Source organism: Rhinopithecus bieti, unplaced genomic scaffold (genome assembly GCF_001698545.2).
Source record: "Rhinopithecus bieti isolate Rb0 unplaced genomic scaffold, ASM169854v2 scaffold_24469, whole genome shotgun sequence".
NCBI classification, from domain to species: Eukaryota; Metazoa; Chordata; class Mammalia; order Primates; family Cercopithecidae; genus Rhinopithecus; species Rhinopithecus bieti.
Genome location: NW_016811248.1, coordinates 512,787 through 526,722, shown reverse-complemented (window position 1 = coordinate 526,722; position 13,936 = coordinate 512,787). Strand labels below are relative to the sequence as shown.

The 13,936-nt window shown below is 55.1% G+C and overlaps 1 protein-coding gene across 1 annotated transcript in view; it reads left to right on the top strand.

The window, feature by feature from the left end:
• The window catches only part of CPZ (carboxypeptidase Z), a 29,767-nt gene extending 23,087 nt beyond the window's left edge, over positions 1 to 6,680 (top strand). Inside the window, exons 12-15 of the mRNA XM_017893600.1 lie at positions 572 to 738; positions 1,294 to 1,433; positions 5,351 to 5,450; positions 6,181 to 6,680. Coding sequence (XP_017749089.1) covers positions 572 to 738; positions 1,294 to 1,433; positions 5,351 to 5,450; positions 6,181 to 6,536 — 763 coding nt within the window. The 3' untranslated portion in view covers positions 6,537 to 6,680. The remainder of the gene's footprint in view (positions 1 to 571; positions 739 to 1,293; positions 1,434 to 5,350; positions 5,451 to 6,180) is intronic.
• Positions 6,681 to 13,936: the final 7,256 nt, after the last annotated feature.

Genomic DNA, 13,936 nt, shown 5'->3' with positions numbered 1-13,936 from the left:
TTTTCTCTCCTGCTCAATGACTGGCACCTGTGGTCTTTCCCCGGTGCGGAGCAGCCTCTTTCCCTTCCCGAACCCAGACAGAGGGCCCTGAACCCCGGTCATAGCCCTGTGACTGGGGTCTGCAATAGACACCCAGGAGCTGAGCTGGGAGAGGCCCTTCTCTGTCCCCTCTTTTTTTTTTTTTGAGATGGAGTCTCACTCTATCGCCCAGGCTGGAGTGCAGTGGTGCGATCTCGGCTCACTGCAATCTCTGCCTCCTGGGTACAAGCGATTCTCCTGCCTCAGCCTCCCGAGTAGCTGGGATTACAGGTGCACACCACCACACCCAGCTAATTTTTGTATTTTTAGCAGAGATGGGGTTTCACCGTGTTGGCCAGGATGGTCTCGATCTCCTGACCTCCTGATCCTCCCGCCTTGGCCTCCCAGAGTGCTGGGATTATAAGCATGAGCCACTGTGCGTGGCCTCTGTCCCCTCTTGCACCTGACACGGCCCTGGGAAAGCAGGAGGCCAGGGACCAGAGCTAGCTGGACCACAGGGACAGTGACTGTGGCTACACTGGGGTCTGGGCAGGGACTGTCAACAGCAGCTGCAGGGTCGGCGGCTCAGGAGCCTTGAACTCCGGAAGGGCTCCCTGCGACCCTCTGTGGGTGCCATCGCCCTAGGCCTGCCTTGGAGATGGTCATGGCTTCTGCTGAACAAGAAACTCCAAAAGCAGGTGGCACAGAGGGCAGAAGCGGGTACAGCCGGGGTAGGCCCAACTTGCTCTGAGGCCTTCTCAGCTGGCCAGGTGGCTGGTTGTCCACCCTAGCCCGGGCCCGTGGTCTCTCTGGGAGATGGAGCTAATAGGATCGCCCTCCTAGACTCTTGTCAGGACAGCGTCTGGGTCAATGGACATTGTCACCATGGGGCCCCCAGGCCAGCAGCTTGGATGGCAGAGGCCTGTGTGGCTGCCCCGTGCCGTGGGCTTCTCTGTTAGAAACCGATTGATCCCCGACCTCACCAGAGACAGCACGGGGGTGGGGAAGCCTGTGGACTTTGCCACCAAGCTGCCTGGGCTCAAGATGCAGCTCTGCCCCTTCCTGTAATATCCCAGGCCTCCTTCTGCACATCTGCAAAGTGCGGATCATACGGCCACCTCCCAGTTGTTCAGCCCCTCAGTCGTAGGAGGGGCGTCTGTTGCCAAGCACCTGCTGCACTCACCTGCCTGCTGGGCGCTCAGCTGACGCCCCCGACGTCCCAGCTGTCTCTGTGCGGCTGACACCCTTGACCTCCCGGCTGTCTCTGTGCCACAGGCATGTCCGACTTCAACTATCTGCACACCAACTGCTTTGAGATCACAGTGGAGCTGGGCTGTGTGAAGTTCCCCCCCGAGGAGGCCCTGTACACGCTCTGGCAGCACAACAAGGAGTCACTCCTGAATTTCGTGGAGACGGTGAGTTCTGACGGTCTCCAGGCTCTGGCCCAGCTGGGGCCTGGGTGGGGTGGGGCAGATTCAGGCTCCCAGGGTGGCCCCAGCAGCTCACTGCCCCTGTATGTTCACTGCATGCTCCTCTCGCTGCCACTTGTTTGGGGTTCACTGTCCACCATGCGCAACTTGAGATGCAGCAGCTGGCTCTCCTCTGCATGCCCTGTGGGTGCTGGGGCGGCAGTGCCATGTGTTGGAGTCCCTGCAGCAAGGGTGTCATGACCTAAAGCAGCACAGTTAAACAAGGGAGCATGGACCTGGGCAGCCTGGTGAGGCGTCTGACCCAGCCTCGGAGGCCGGGGGGCTTCCTGGAGGCGGCCGCACAGCTTCATCTTGAAGAAGGGTAGGAGACATCAAACCACAGGACAGGGAGAGCTCCCAGCAGAGGGGAGCATACTAGAACCCCATGGGGCCTTTGAAACCCTCGAGAGCTGCGGGGGCTGTGGTGAGGGCTCGAGCCGTGGGATGGGGCAGGCACTGCGCTCCAGGAGGCGCGGGAGTGAGGGCTGTGAGCAGTGGGGTAGCTGTGTGGCTCAGGCAGGGCTTTGGGGCCTCGGAGGGGAGGGTACAGGCAGGAAGTGGCTGGCAGAGCCTGGGGGCGGGGCAGGGCGGCCTGACTGAGGGGTGACTACTGTCATGAGGCTGAGGTCACCCAGAAGCAGGCAGGTGGGAGGTGAGTAGGGATGGCTGAGAACGTGTCTAAAATGACCGCCTCGCTGCCCCAGAGGGCCAAGGTCTCCCTAGCACTCAGTGTCAGAGTGGGGACCCTGTGCCCGTGTCTGCTCCCCGTCCAGCACAGCTCACACCGAGGGTGCTGGGGACCCCGAGAAGGACCCGGGATGTCGCACGGAAGAGAGTCTGGGTTCTGAAGACACTTCTGTTATTTTTTTCCCAAGCGTTTTCAAGAATCACATGAATTGCATATGAGCACAGAGGCCCAGTGAGAAGCAGACCTCAGAAGGAGGGTTGAGCTGCAGCAGCAAGGAGGGGTGAGGGCACAGCACCGTACAGTTGGCGCCCACCCACACAGGGCAGCCGGTTTTGACATCAGGCGGGGCGGCAGACAGGGCCGTCCCATTTTATAGATGGAGTTGTGGTTCTGACCTGGAGTCTCTGGGCCACACACAGGCTCACGCTCCAGGCTCCCAGTGTCTGTGAGACAGCCATGGGAGGAGACAGAGGGTCAGAGACTCACATGGCCTGTCTGGTGTCACCCAGATCTGCTTGTTCCCAAGCCTTCTGTCCATGAGCCCCCTCCTTTCTAGAAAAATCAGGAACTTGCCTCCAAGTAAGAATTAAGTGAACTCCTTAGGGCAGCAGCCACTGAGGAAGGAAATAAACAAAGACCCAAACAAAGTTATAATGGAACATTCTTCCATTTGAGTTTCCTTCTGATGGCTATGCCGCAGCATTGTGCCACCTGCAGTGAGTCTCACTCTTCTATAAGCTCTTGTGCCAGGCCTGTGCACACTGCATTTTGCATCTGTCTGGTGAACATGAGGTTGAAGGAGCCTCAAATATGGCTGGCATTGCTCCTGGATATTACACGTGAAGTCTTGGGATATGAAGATTTACAGCGAGCCTGGACCTTGGAAGGCTGGGCGGTTTGCTGGCTGGCGGAGAGCTGGGTGTGGCCTCCTGATAAGGATCAAGCCTGTCGTGGCCAATTGAGGCTTTTTTCATAGTGATCCTGGCCAGGCCTCGGGTGGGAGTCTACATAACCCGGGGCTAGGGGAGGGGCGGCGTGGCAGCTCTGCTTCCCCGCCAGAGAACCGTATGTGCCCCGTGTTTCGTGAAGGTGACCCTTGGGCCCAAGAGCAGGGACAGAAAAAAAATCCATCCAGTGCAGGCCGATGTTGAGTGAGGGCCTCCTGTAAGACACCTTCCTGGGAGAGCCCCTGCCCTCAGGTGGGGCTGGGGGAGACAGAAGTGAGGGCTGGCAGAGAGGAAGCCTGGGGCTGTGGGACCCTGGGGTAGGCCCCCAGTGTGGCTGGTCATCAGGGAGGGCTTCCTGGAGGAGGAGGAGTATGATCTGTGTTTTGAAGGGAGGGAAGGAATTGTCCCGGTGAGGGGCCGGTGAGGGTATTCTAAGCAGAGAGGGCTCAGAGATGCTGTCTGGGGGTGAGGAGGATCCATGGGGCGGGGTGGCTGAGGGGCACGGTGGCTTCTCAAGCCGTCCAGTTTCTCCCCATCACCTCTCACGCAGGAAAGCCTTACTTTTTACGCTCTCCCTCCCGCTAAATGTGAGTCCACGAGACATTGTTTCAGGAGTGCAATGCCATTAGGCTGTGAAGTGTGGACAAGAGCATCCACGGTGGGGGTCACAAGCCCCAGAGGGCAGCGGGCAGTGGCCGTCACTCCCTCTCCACCGCGTCAGGAGGGCTGGGACCCTGTGATGTGCTCGTCAGGATTCCATGTGCTCTGGCTTCCCCAAATTCCTGCGGCACAGAGACAAGTGATAGCTTGTGCTTGGTGGAGCTGGACTGGGTGCCCGCCCCCTGTTTAAGCCACCCGTGCCACTGAGGGCTGGGCGTGAGCCTAGAACGGCAGTTAGGAGCCGCGGGGTCTGAGCTCGCCGGCAGCGTGTGTCAGGCGAGTTGGTTTCCTCATGGGTCACTATGGGGTCAGCCACGGTGGGATTAGAGTTCACATGCTGGTTGCTAAAGTCATCAGTCCTGCAGAAACCAGAGCTGCTTTGGCCTCAGGAACATTTTACAGCTGAGGAAACTGAGGCACCCAGAAGCAAAGGTTTGTCTGAAGTGAGGAGTCACTGGGGCAGAGCTGGTTCTCTGGCCCAGAGAAAAACCAGCCCCTCTCGCTCACGTCCCTGGGCCAGGGAAGGAGGACGCTCCTGTTGCCAGGGCCGGGTCCTGACCCTGTGGGCCCAGGCCCTTTGCTTCTGCGGACTCCTCCCTCCATAGGAAGTATTTAAAACTGCACTTTTACAACTGTCGACGTAAAGATGAATATATAGGAAAACAGTCTCTCCAACCTAAAAAGTTTTGCTTTTATCCTGATTTTAAGAGGAGCAAGATCATTTTCACAGTTTCTGGAAGCACAGCAGGGCCTGGCTGGGAGCCCTTTCCCTAGGGGATCTGTTGCTGCTGAGCCCCGCGCAGGGCCTGGGCATGGGGCAGCCTCGCTGGACTGACTCTTCTCCCCACAGGCATCCTGGTCCCGCTCAGCGTGACCTTCAGCATCCTTGGACCCCAAGCTGTTTTCTGCTTACTATAGCAGGGGCCATGTGGTGGTCTGTCATTGACTGTTTTAGAAGAAATGCGGATAGGATCAGGCAGCTCTGGGAGGGGCTTTCCAGGGTGAAAACATTGGCGCTGTGGGCGTGCAGGGAGCTTGTGTGCTGAGGATCAGTTCGTGCCAAGGCCAGGCGAGCGGTACCAAGGCAGGGCGTGCTATCCTCGTGTATGATGAAGAAACCGCGCTGCTCTAGCCAGGGTCCAGGCACTCGGCCCTCATCCTCTCCGACACCCACGCTGCCTTCAGGAGCCTCAGCTCAGAGGGAACCAGTGAGTCCCGTTGTGGCTGGGAAGGCAGGGAAGGAATGCCAATCAGTCAGAAGAGTGGCAGGAAAGGGTTCTCTGCTCAATGCCCGTTGAGATGGAGTTAGCCCCGCCTCGGGCGAGATGCAGGGTCATTCAAAAGCCCGGAACATGCTCAGGTCAATTGCCAGGGAGGAAACTGAGGCTCAGAGAGGGGAGTGACTGACTTGTTAAAGATGGCAGAGTGAGGGCTGGCGGAGTGGGGCTCTGTGGGGTGGTTCCCCCGAGATACTGAGCTCTGAGGAGCATGTGGGGAACCAGCTGACGGCCTCCATGCTCACTGGGAGAGCTCACGCCATCTCTGTGGCCTCTCCTTGGTCTCTTTAGGTGCACCGGGGCATCAAAGGTGTGGTGATGGACAAATTCGGCAAGCCAGTCAAAAACGCCCGGATCTTAGTCAAAGGCATTCGCCACGACATCACCACAGGTGAGCACGTCCCTGGCGCCCACGTCTGCCAAGGGAATGCCACACAGTGGCAGCTGGCACCCTCACGCACTCATAGTGTGCCCAGCCGTTGGCAGGATGTTCCATTCCTTCCCAGGCTGGTTGGGTCGGGGAGGGTGGGCAGGAACCAGGGTCTGCGCCTGCTTCAGGCTGCGTCTCCTTGCAGCATTTGGTGAGGGAAGAGCTTGCCCGGCCATGGCTACTGAATGACGGGTGGATGCCTGTATTCCTACGAAAATGCCTCCTTCTCCAAGAGTGCTGGGGAGAGCCGACTCCACCCAGAAACCTGTTGGTTTCGATCCCAAAGTTCATACCCCATTGACAAGCTGGGATGTCCAGCCCCGTGCGGGCTCTGGCTGCCCTTAAAGGGATTTCACAGCTGACGAAAAATGGCAGTATGCTGTGATGTGTCACCTGGCAGAGATGTGGTCCAGAGAAGAGCAGGACTTTTGCTAACTGTGGTTGGGTATGGGGGATGGGAGTGGTCATCGAAGGTTTCAGAGAAGAGGGGGTGCCTACGCAGGGTCTTGAGGGATAAAAGAGTCTGACAGAGAAAAGAGGTGGAAAGAACATTCCAGGCTCACACAGAGGGAAGCGCATGTTTGGCGTCTGCCTCCCACGCCAACCTCTCCCCACTCACACCCATCACCCATCACCCCATGGCTGGGTCTGCAGTCCTCCTGAGAATCATTTGTAATCTGTTTGTCCACAGCCCCTGATGGCGACTACTGGAGATTGCTGCCCCCAGGTACCCACATTGTCATTGCCCAAGCCCCTGGCTACACCAAGGTCATCAAGAAAGTCATCCTCCCCGCCCGGATGAAGAGGGCTGGCCGTGTCGACTTCATTCTGCAGCCTCTGGGGGTGGGACCCAGGAACTTTCTTCATGGGCTGCGGAGGACTGGGCCCCACGGCCCGCTGGGAGGTGCCAGCTCTTTGGGGGAGGCCACGGAGCCCGACCCGCTCCGGGCACGCAGGCAGCCCTCGGCCGACGGGAGCAAGCCCTGGTGGTGGTCCTACTTCACATCGCTGAGCACGCACAGGCCACGCTGGCTGCTCAAGTACTAGCCCCAGCACCAGCACCTGCCTGGATGTGGAGACCCAGGCCCATCTCCGCATCCCGGGCCCCTGGCTCTTGATTTTGTCTGCCACAGACATCCCACAAAGCCGCTGCCGTTTTATTAAAGTGTTTATATCCACTTTCCACTGGAACGAGAGGCTCTGTGTGAGGCACTTTCCAGGGAAGGCTGGGGACTGACCCTTGTTGCCTGGGGACAGCTGTGGCCTGGGCCCCATGGGGCAACCCCAGGCAGCTATCCTGCTGCCCACAGGCCCCGCTTGCAGGCCCGAGACTCCAGCCTATCTGTGCTGGGCCAGGTGGACTAGGTGGCTTTTCCCAGACCACGAGGCCTTGAACTGACTTCAAATGGGACACTGAGGTGGGCCAAGGGTGTGAGCCGCTGTAGGAGCTGTGCTCTGGATCCTGCAGCTGAAGATCATGTGTCCTGGAGTGTAGAGGAGAAGCGGGGGCGCTGAATGGGAGGATGGGGGTGGGCAGCAGGTGACCCCAAGGTAGGGTCAAGACCTCAAGGGCAGGAGAGCTGGCCAGAGCCTGGGGCCTTATGGCACAGTCGAGGGGACCACACTCAGGCTCACAGGCTTCCAGGGGGCCTGGCTCCATGGCGGTGGATATTCCTGGGCCCTCCCTCATCCCGATCATGCTACTGGGGTCCAGGGACCCTCTCTTGTCCCCTCTCTCACCATCCAGAAAGTCTGTCAGCCCCAGGATCCTCCAGGAAGGGGTCCCATAGCCTGAACAGAGAATGCGGCAGAGAAGGTGCCTGAGCCGGCCAGGGCTGTGTCAAAAAGCAGCAGAGACCTGGCGCTTCAGCAGCAGAAGTGTGTCCTCCCACAGCACTGGGGGCTGACGTCAGAGCCCTGTCGGCAGGGCAGGCTCCTTCTGGCGCCACACTCCCTGGCGCGTTGGCAGTCATCTTTCCCCCCCTCTTCCCATCATCGTCCCACTACGTGTGTCTCTGTCCACATTCCTCTTCTTATACTGGGCTAGGGCCTCATATAAGACCCTAGTGACCCTCATTTTAATGTAGTTACCTTTATAAAGATGCTACCTCCAAATAAGATCACACTGAGGACCTGGGGCTGGGACTTCAGCAGATGAATTTTGTGGGAGGGACACGGTTCAGCCCCTAGGAGAGGGTAACATCTGCCATGCAATGGCCCCTCACGTGCTCCCGGCTGTGCCCATCAGCTGTCCTGGTTTCCAGAGCTCCAGGCCCGGGCAGGCCCCTCCATGGAAATGGGCATCCACTCTGAGCAATGCTTCGACCTCAACTGAATGACAGCATGGTCCCCACCAGCACCCTCAGTCTCACTCCATTGGCTCCTGGCACCTATGCCCTGACGTGAAGGCCTCGGGCTTCCCAGCTGAAGCCCAGAGGAGCAGGCACACCCCCTGCGCTGGGCAGTGTGCTCTGAGGGGAAGGCACGGGGAGGGCTCAGGCAGCCTACAGTCCTCAAGTCTTGCACTGGCACAGCAGAGCTTGGTTTGCTGAGCAAGGCACGGGTAATGATCTGGAGTGTTTGGGAAACATCTCACAGCCTCCCGAGCCCCTGCACCCTACATTCACCCATGTGCCTAGTGACTTGAAGGTCTACATTTATTTGGTTCCACTGCATACAGGGCACCATGCAGGGGTCCTCTGAAACCCCAGGAGGCCTATGGAGCAGACCTCTGCTTCCTGCTTTGCTGATATCGGTGTGGAGACAGCGGGCGCAAGTTGCCCAGGACTCAGGGTGTGCAGGTGGCTGCTCAGTCTCAGTGCCCCCGAGGGGCACCTGCACGAGGCCTTCCCTGCACTTCATTCTGTCCCACCCATTCACATTGTCTAGGGAAAAGCCTAATCAGTGGGTGTGTGGGGTGGAAGGACTCATTCCAGAGCCCAGTTCATGTCAGGAGCCAAGGACCAGGTCCCCATCATAGAAACTGGGATGAGGAGTTGGTCAGGGAGCCTTGGGGAAGGCTGTGCAGGAGGGCCATGGCAAGAGTGGGAGCTGGGGAGGGGGAGACGAGGAGATGGCATTCTCTCCACACACCACCCCAGATCCAGCCAGTGGGGGACCGTTCCGCACTTCCATGTCCTTTTTTGTTTGTTTGTTTTGAGACAGAGTCTTACTCTGTCACCCAGGCTGGAGTGCAGTGGCACGATCTAGGCTCACTGCAACCTCCACCTCCTGAGTTCAAGCGATTCTCGTGCCTCAGCCTCCCAAGCAGCTGGGATTACCGGTGCCTGCCACTACGCCGGCTAATGTTTGTATTTTTTTAAGTACAGATGGGGTTTCAACATGTTGGCTAGGTTGGTCTCGAACTCCTGACCTCAGGTGATCCACCCACCTCGGCCTCCCAAAGTGCTGGGATTATAGGAGTGAGCCACCACGCCTGGCTCCGTGTCCTTTTGCTAGAATCTGCGCAGTCCGTAGTGACACCCTTGCCTCTGGCAGGACCCCCTGGCTGGGCCCTGCTGCCCCTCTCACTTTCCGCGTCCCCTGGTTTCCAGTGCGAAAGCTGTCAGAATCAAAACAGGGACACCTGTGTTAAAAACAAAGCAAACCGGAACCGCAACCGATAAAGCTGGGCACAACCCTGACGGTATTCCCCATAAATCGATCACGGAAGACGGCAAACGCCGCACTCGTGAGCAAAGTCCATGACAGCCTCACACAAAACACACTTCTGCGAGGACGCCTGCCCAGCCTCAGACTATTACCACCCGTGTTACTGATTCCCGTGGCAAGGATAATTATCCCAAAACAATGATGTGATTCTCCTCACTTTCCCATTAATGCCTTTGTGCTTGTACTTGCCTGAATACGCACAGCGGACTCCAGCATATGTATTTCTACTGCAATGCCCGACTCCTGAACGAACCTCATTTTCATTTGGAGAGCCTCTCTGGCAGTGGTTCGGGTGGACGCTAGTGTGGACATGGCATCGGGAAAACGCAGCCGTGCACCAGGGCTGCCTATTGCTGTAGGGGTGCTCATCGCTTCCAGGCCCGTCCGTGGACAGAGCTAGATATCCAGTTGTTTTTAAAGGGAAAACACATAAGGCTGGGAGTGGTGGCTTATGCCTGTAATCCCAGCACTTTGGGAGGCTGAGGCCGGTGGATCACCTGAGGTCAGGAGTTCAAGACCAGCCCGGCCAACATGGTGAAACCCCCATCTCTATTAAAAATGCAAAAAAAAAAAAAAAAAAGAAAGAAAAAAAAATTAGCTAGGCATGGTGGCAGGCTAATCTGGAGGCTGAGGCAGAAGAATTGCTTGAACCCGGGAGGCGGAGGTTGCAGTGAGCTGAGATCGTGCCATTGGACCACAGCCTGGGCAACAGAGCAAGACTCCATCTCAAAAACAGAAACAAACATATAAAACACAGAGGGTTCATGTCGCTACTTCCAGTTCCAAACCAGAATGACCTTCTCCTGTGTAGAGAATCCCAGATTTCAGGGCAAAGCAGGGAAAGGACAGAGTAGAAAGTCACACAACTGTGCCTGCTTTATCCGAAGCACACACGATAATCTCACAGCCCAGGGCCAGCCCGCTACCCACAGTGCAATCACTGCAAACAGCTCCACTTGTTTCTTCAAGTTCCTTTCGTTCTGGGATATAACCCACTAGGGCTACATATAAGCTCTGATGATTGACTTTTAATATTCCTAGCAGCTGAGAAGACCAAGGTGCCATGAAGAGCCACAGCCCCTCCAGAAACCGTGCCTGGCCAGGAGGCCATGTGTCTAGAGCTGAGACCCCGAGGAGTGGGTCCCCAGGGGACTGGTCTCAGGGAGAGGTGCTGCCTCTTAAAACACGACAATGGACAGACAGGTGGATACGTTCAACAGCAGCATGAACAATTTCTGGAACTAGAAATCATTATTTGTCAACGAAAAACCCATTTACGAGTTGAATCAGAGGAGCGACTCATGTCTCTGAGTTCTCAATTCATGTTGGGGAGAAACAAATGGAGGAATTACCTGAAACATAAAGCAAAAATACCGCCTTGAGGAAGTTATGAGGGAAAAGAGATTTTGAGAACAGATCCAGTAGCCCCATATGCAAATAATAGGGAAATAAAATACAATAGAAAAAAGACCTGGCGCGATGGCTCACGCCTGTAATCCCTACACTTTGGGAGGCCGAGGCAGGCAGATCACTTGAGGTCAGGAGTTCGAGACCAGCCTGGCTAATATGGAGAAACCCCATCTCTACTAAAAAAAAATACAAAAAATTAGCTGGGTATGGTGGCAGGCACCTGTAATCCCAGCTACACTCAGGAGGCTGAGGCAGGAGAATTGCTAGAACCCAGGAGGCAGAGGTTGCAGTGAGCCGAGATTGTGCTACTGCACTCCAGCCTGGGTGACAGAGCGAGACCCTATCTCCAAAATAAATAAACAAACAAATAAAAGAAGACTGATGGATGTTTACAAAGCGTTCAGAGGAAAGGGCTCTACCCTGACACTCTATACCCCAGCATGAATAATACTACTCATAATAAATGATATAATAATAGCTGATACCCATGGACTGTTCTCCCTATCCAGGCACAACTTAAATGTTGTCTGAACTTGTTCAACTTGTTTCCTCTCCTTAAGGAGAGACATATTAGAATTATCCCCATCTCGGCCGGGCGCAGTGGCTCAAGCCTGTAATCCCAGCACTTTGGGAGGCTGAGACAGACGGATCACGAGGTCAGAAGATCGAGACCAGCCTGGCTAACACGGTGAAACCCCGTCTCTACTAAAAATACAAAAAACTAGCCGGGCGAGGTGGCGGCGCCTGTAGTCCCAGCTACTTGGAGGCTGAGGCAGGAGAATGGCATGAACCTGGGAGGCGGAGCTTGCAGTGAGCCGAGTTCCCACCACTGCACTCCAGCCTGGGCAACAGAGCAAGATTCCGTCTCAAAAAAAAAAAAAAAAAAAAAGAATTATCCCCATCTCACAGGCAGGGACAGGTCAAGTGACTTGTGCACCGTCACACAGCCAGGGTTAGAAACCAGAAAACCTGGCTTTGGGCTGGGACTGCGTTCTCTGCCACTCTCTCACTGCCCCTTCAGATGGAATTTGTGGGTCACAGAGAAAGAAAGACATGTAGATTGGCAAGGATAAAGGGAAGATGACCCCCAGACCCTCCTCTGAGCAGACGAGCAGGGACTTAGCACAGGACCAGCAGGAGGAAGAGGAAGCAGGGGCTATCCAGCTCTCTGAGAGATTCAAGGCCACGTGAGAGCCCCGGGAAAGTGAGGTTTGACTGTGGAATGAGGAGCATGCGATCGAGAGGCATCCCACGGCTGACCTCCCGGGCCTGGGGGTGTAAGTGGCCGGAAGCCCCCGGGGGCTCAGGCGTGGTGGGGAGAAGGGCTCCCAGTCGCTGGTGGAGGGTGGTGGTTGGGTTCCTGTCCTGCAGGACTGGGAGTCTGATGCCGGGAATGGAAGGGAACAGCGCCGCCTGGTGGCACGGGAGCGCCGGGACCACGCGGGGACTCTGAGCAGGGGAGAGCCCTCGGGGTAAACTAGGAGAGAAGCCTGAGCCCGCTGCAACCCAGGGAACCGCAAAAAGATCATCCGACCGGGGTTGAAAACACGTTGCATGCATTTTAAAGAAGCGTAATTATGGACCAGTGATAAACAAGGCTTCAAATAAAGTGGTGCCGGCCGGGTGCGGTGGTTCACGCCTGTAATCCCAGCACTCTGGGAGGCTGAGGCGGGTGGATCACGAGGTCAGGAGTTCGAGACCAGCCTGGCCAGCTTGGAGAACCTACGTCTCTACTAAAAATACAAAAATTAGCTGGGCGTGGTGGCGCCTGTAATCCCAGCTACCTGGGAGGCTGAGGCAGGAGAATTGCTTGAACCCGGGAGGCAGAGGTTGCAGTGAGCCGAGATCACACCACTGCACTCCACCCTGGCAACAGAGCAAGACTCTGTCAAAAAAAAAAAAAAAAAGTACCAAGCAGCGCAGGCCGGACAGCAAGGCATGCTTTAGTACAGAGGAGGCAAGGTGAAGAGCAAAGCATGAAGTGGGAAAGACATTGTGAGTAAGTAGTGAGTAAGATAAAAAATAAATCCGTATTATACATGAATCAATTCAGCAGCTAACTCTATAAAAGCCAAGTTATTTAGAAATATAAGAACTTAATAAAAGCAGGATCCCAGATGGCCCCATGCTAGGTACCATCTTCAGAATCAGACCAACTTAATAGATGATAAATAAATAAATTATATTTTAGAGAATTGAACCACATAACCAGTAAACTTGATTTAATAAATGTGTAAAACATCCCCTGCTTCACATAGAGATTATACAGTTTGTCAAAGACCCATTGACCATTTATAAACATTGATGATGTTTGTAGTTGCAAAGAAAACCATAAGAAAGTTGAAAAGGTAGATTTTTTTTTCTAGTTGTATTCTAGAAAATTAGAAATAATAAATTTTGCTCCTCTCCCCCCAGAAACTCTCAGTATATGGAAAGTAAGCAATATACTGTTAAACTGTACTTTTAATCTTACAGAATAGGTTTAGCTGCATGGCTGAGAACCAAAGAAGAGTGGATCACCATTATGGACATAAAAATAACTTTTTTTGTTATTTCTAACACAAAAGTCTGGGCTGTGTGGTGGGCAGGGAGCTGGGTGCTCTCTGAGCACCTAGGCTTCATCATGCTGCTGGTCCACAATCTTAGGGGGTGCCCTCCTCCACATGGTCCCAGCTGGCTAACTGTCACACCTGTACCCCAGCAGACAGACATGGAGGGCACCATCGCTTCTGCTCACACCCTATTGGCCAGACATAGTCACATGGCCACAGCTGACTCAGGGGATGCTGGGAGATGCACCTTTTATCCTGGGTGAATGTGGATCCAGTAAACACCAAGGGTGTTGTTACTACAGGGAGAGGGGAGAGGAGATTTGGGAAAGGAATCACTCTGTATGACATTCTTGGAATTAGAATGAAAGCTGGAATTAGAAACTAATCTGACAGCCACGAAAAGGGAAGCTCCTCAGTGAGAAGCAAGAAAGCCTTCAATACATTTGGTATTGAAGAAGAAAGACTATAAGAAAGGAATCGATCTATCACTTTAAGAAAGTATTAGAGGCAGGGCACGGTGGCTCACGCCTGTAATCTCAGCACTTGGGGAGGCTGAGGTGGGCGGATCACTTGAGGTCAGGAGTTTGAGACCATCCTGGCCAACATGGTGATACCCCATCTCTACCAAAAATACAAAAATTAGCTGGGCGTGATGGTGGGTGCCTGTAATCCCAGCTACTTGGGAGGCTGGGACACGAGAATCTCTTGAACCCGGGAAGCGGAGGTTGGAGTGAGCCAAGATCATGCCACTGCACTCCAGCCTGGGCAACAAAGTGAGACTCAGTCTCAAAAAAAAAAAAAAAAAAAAAAAAA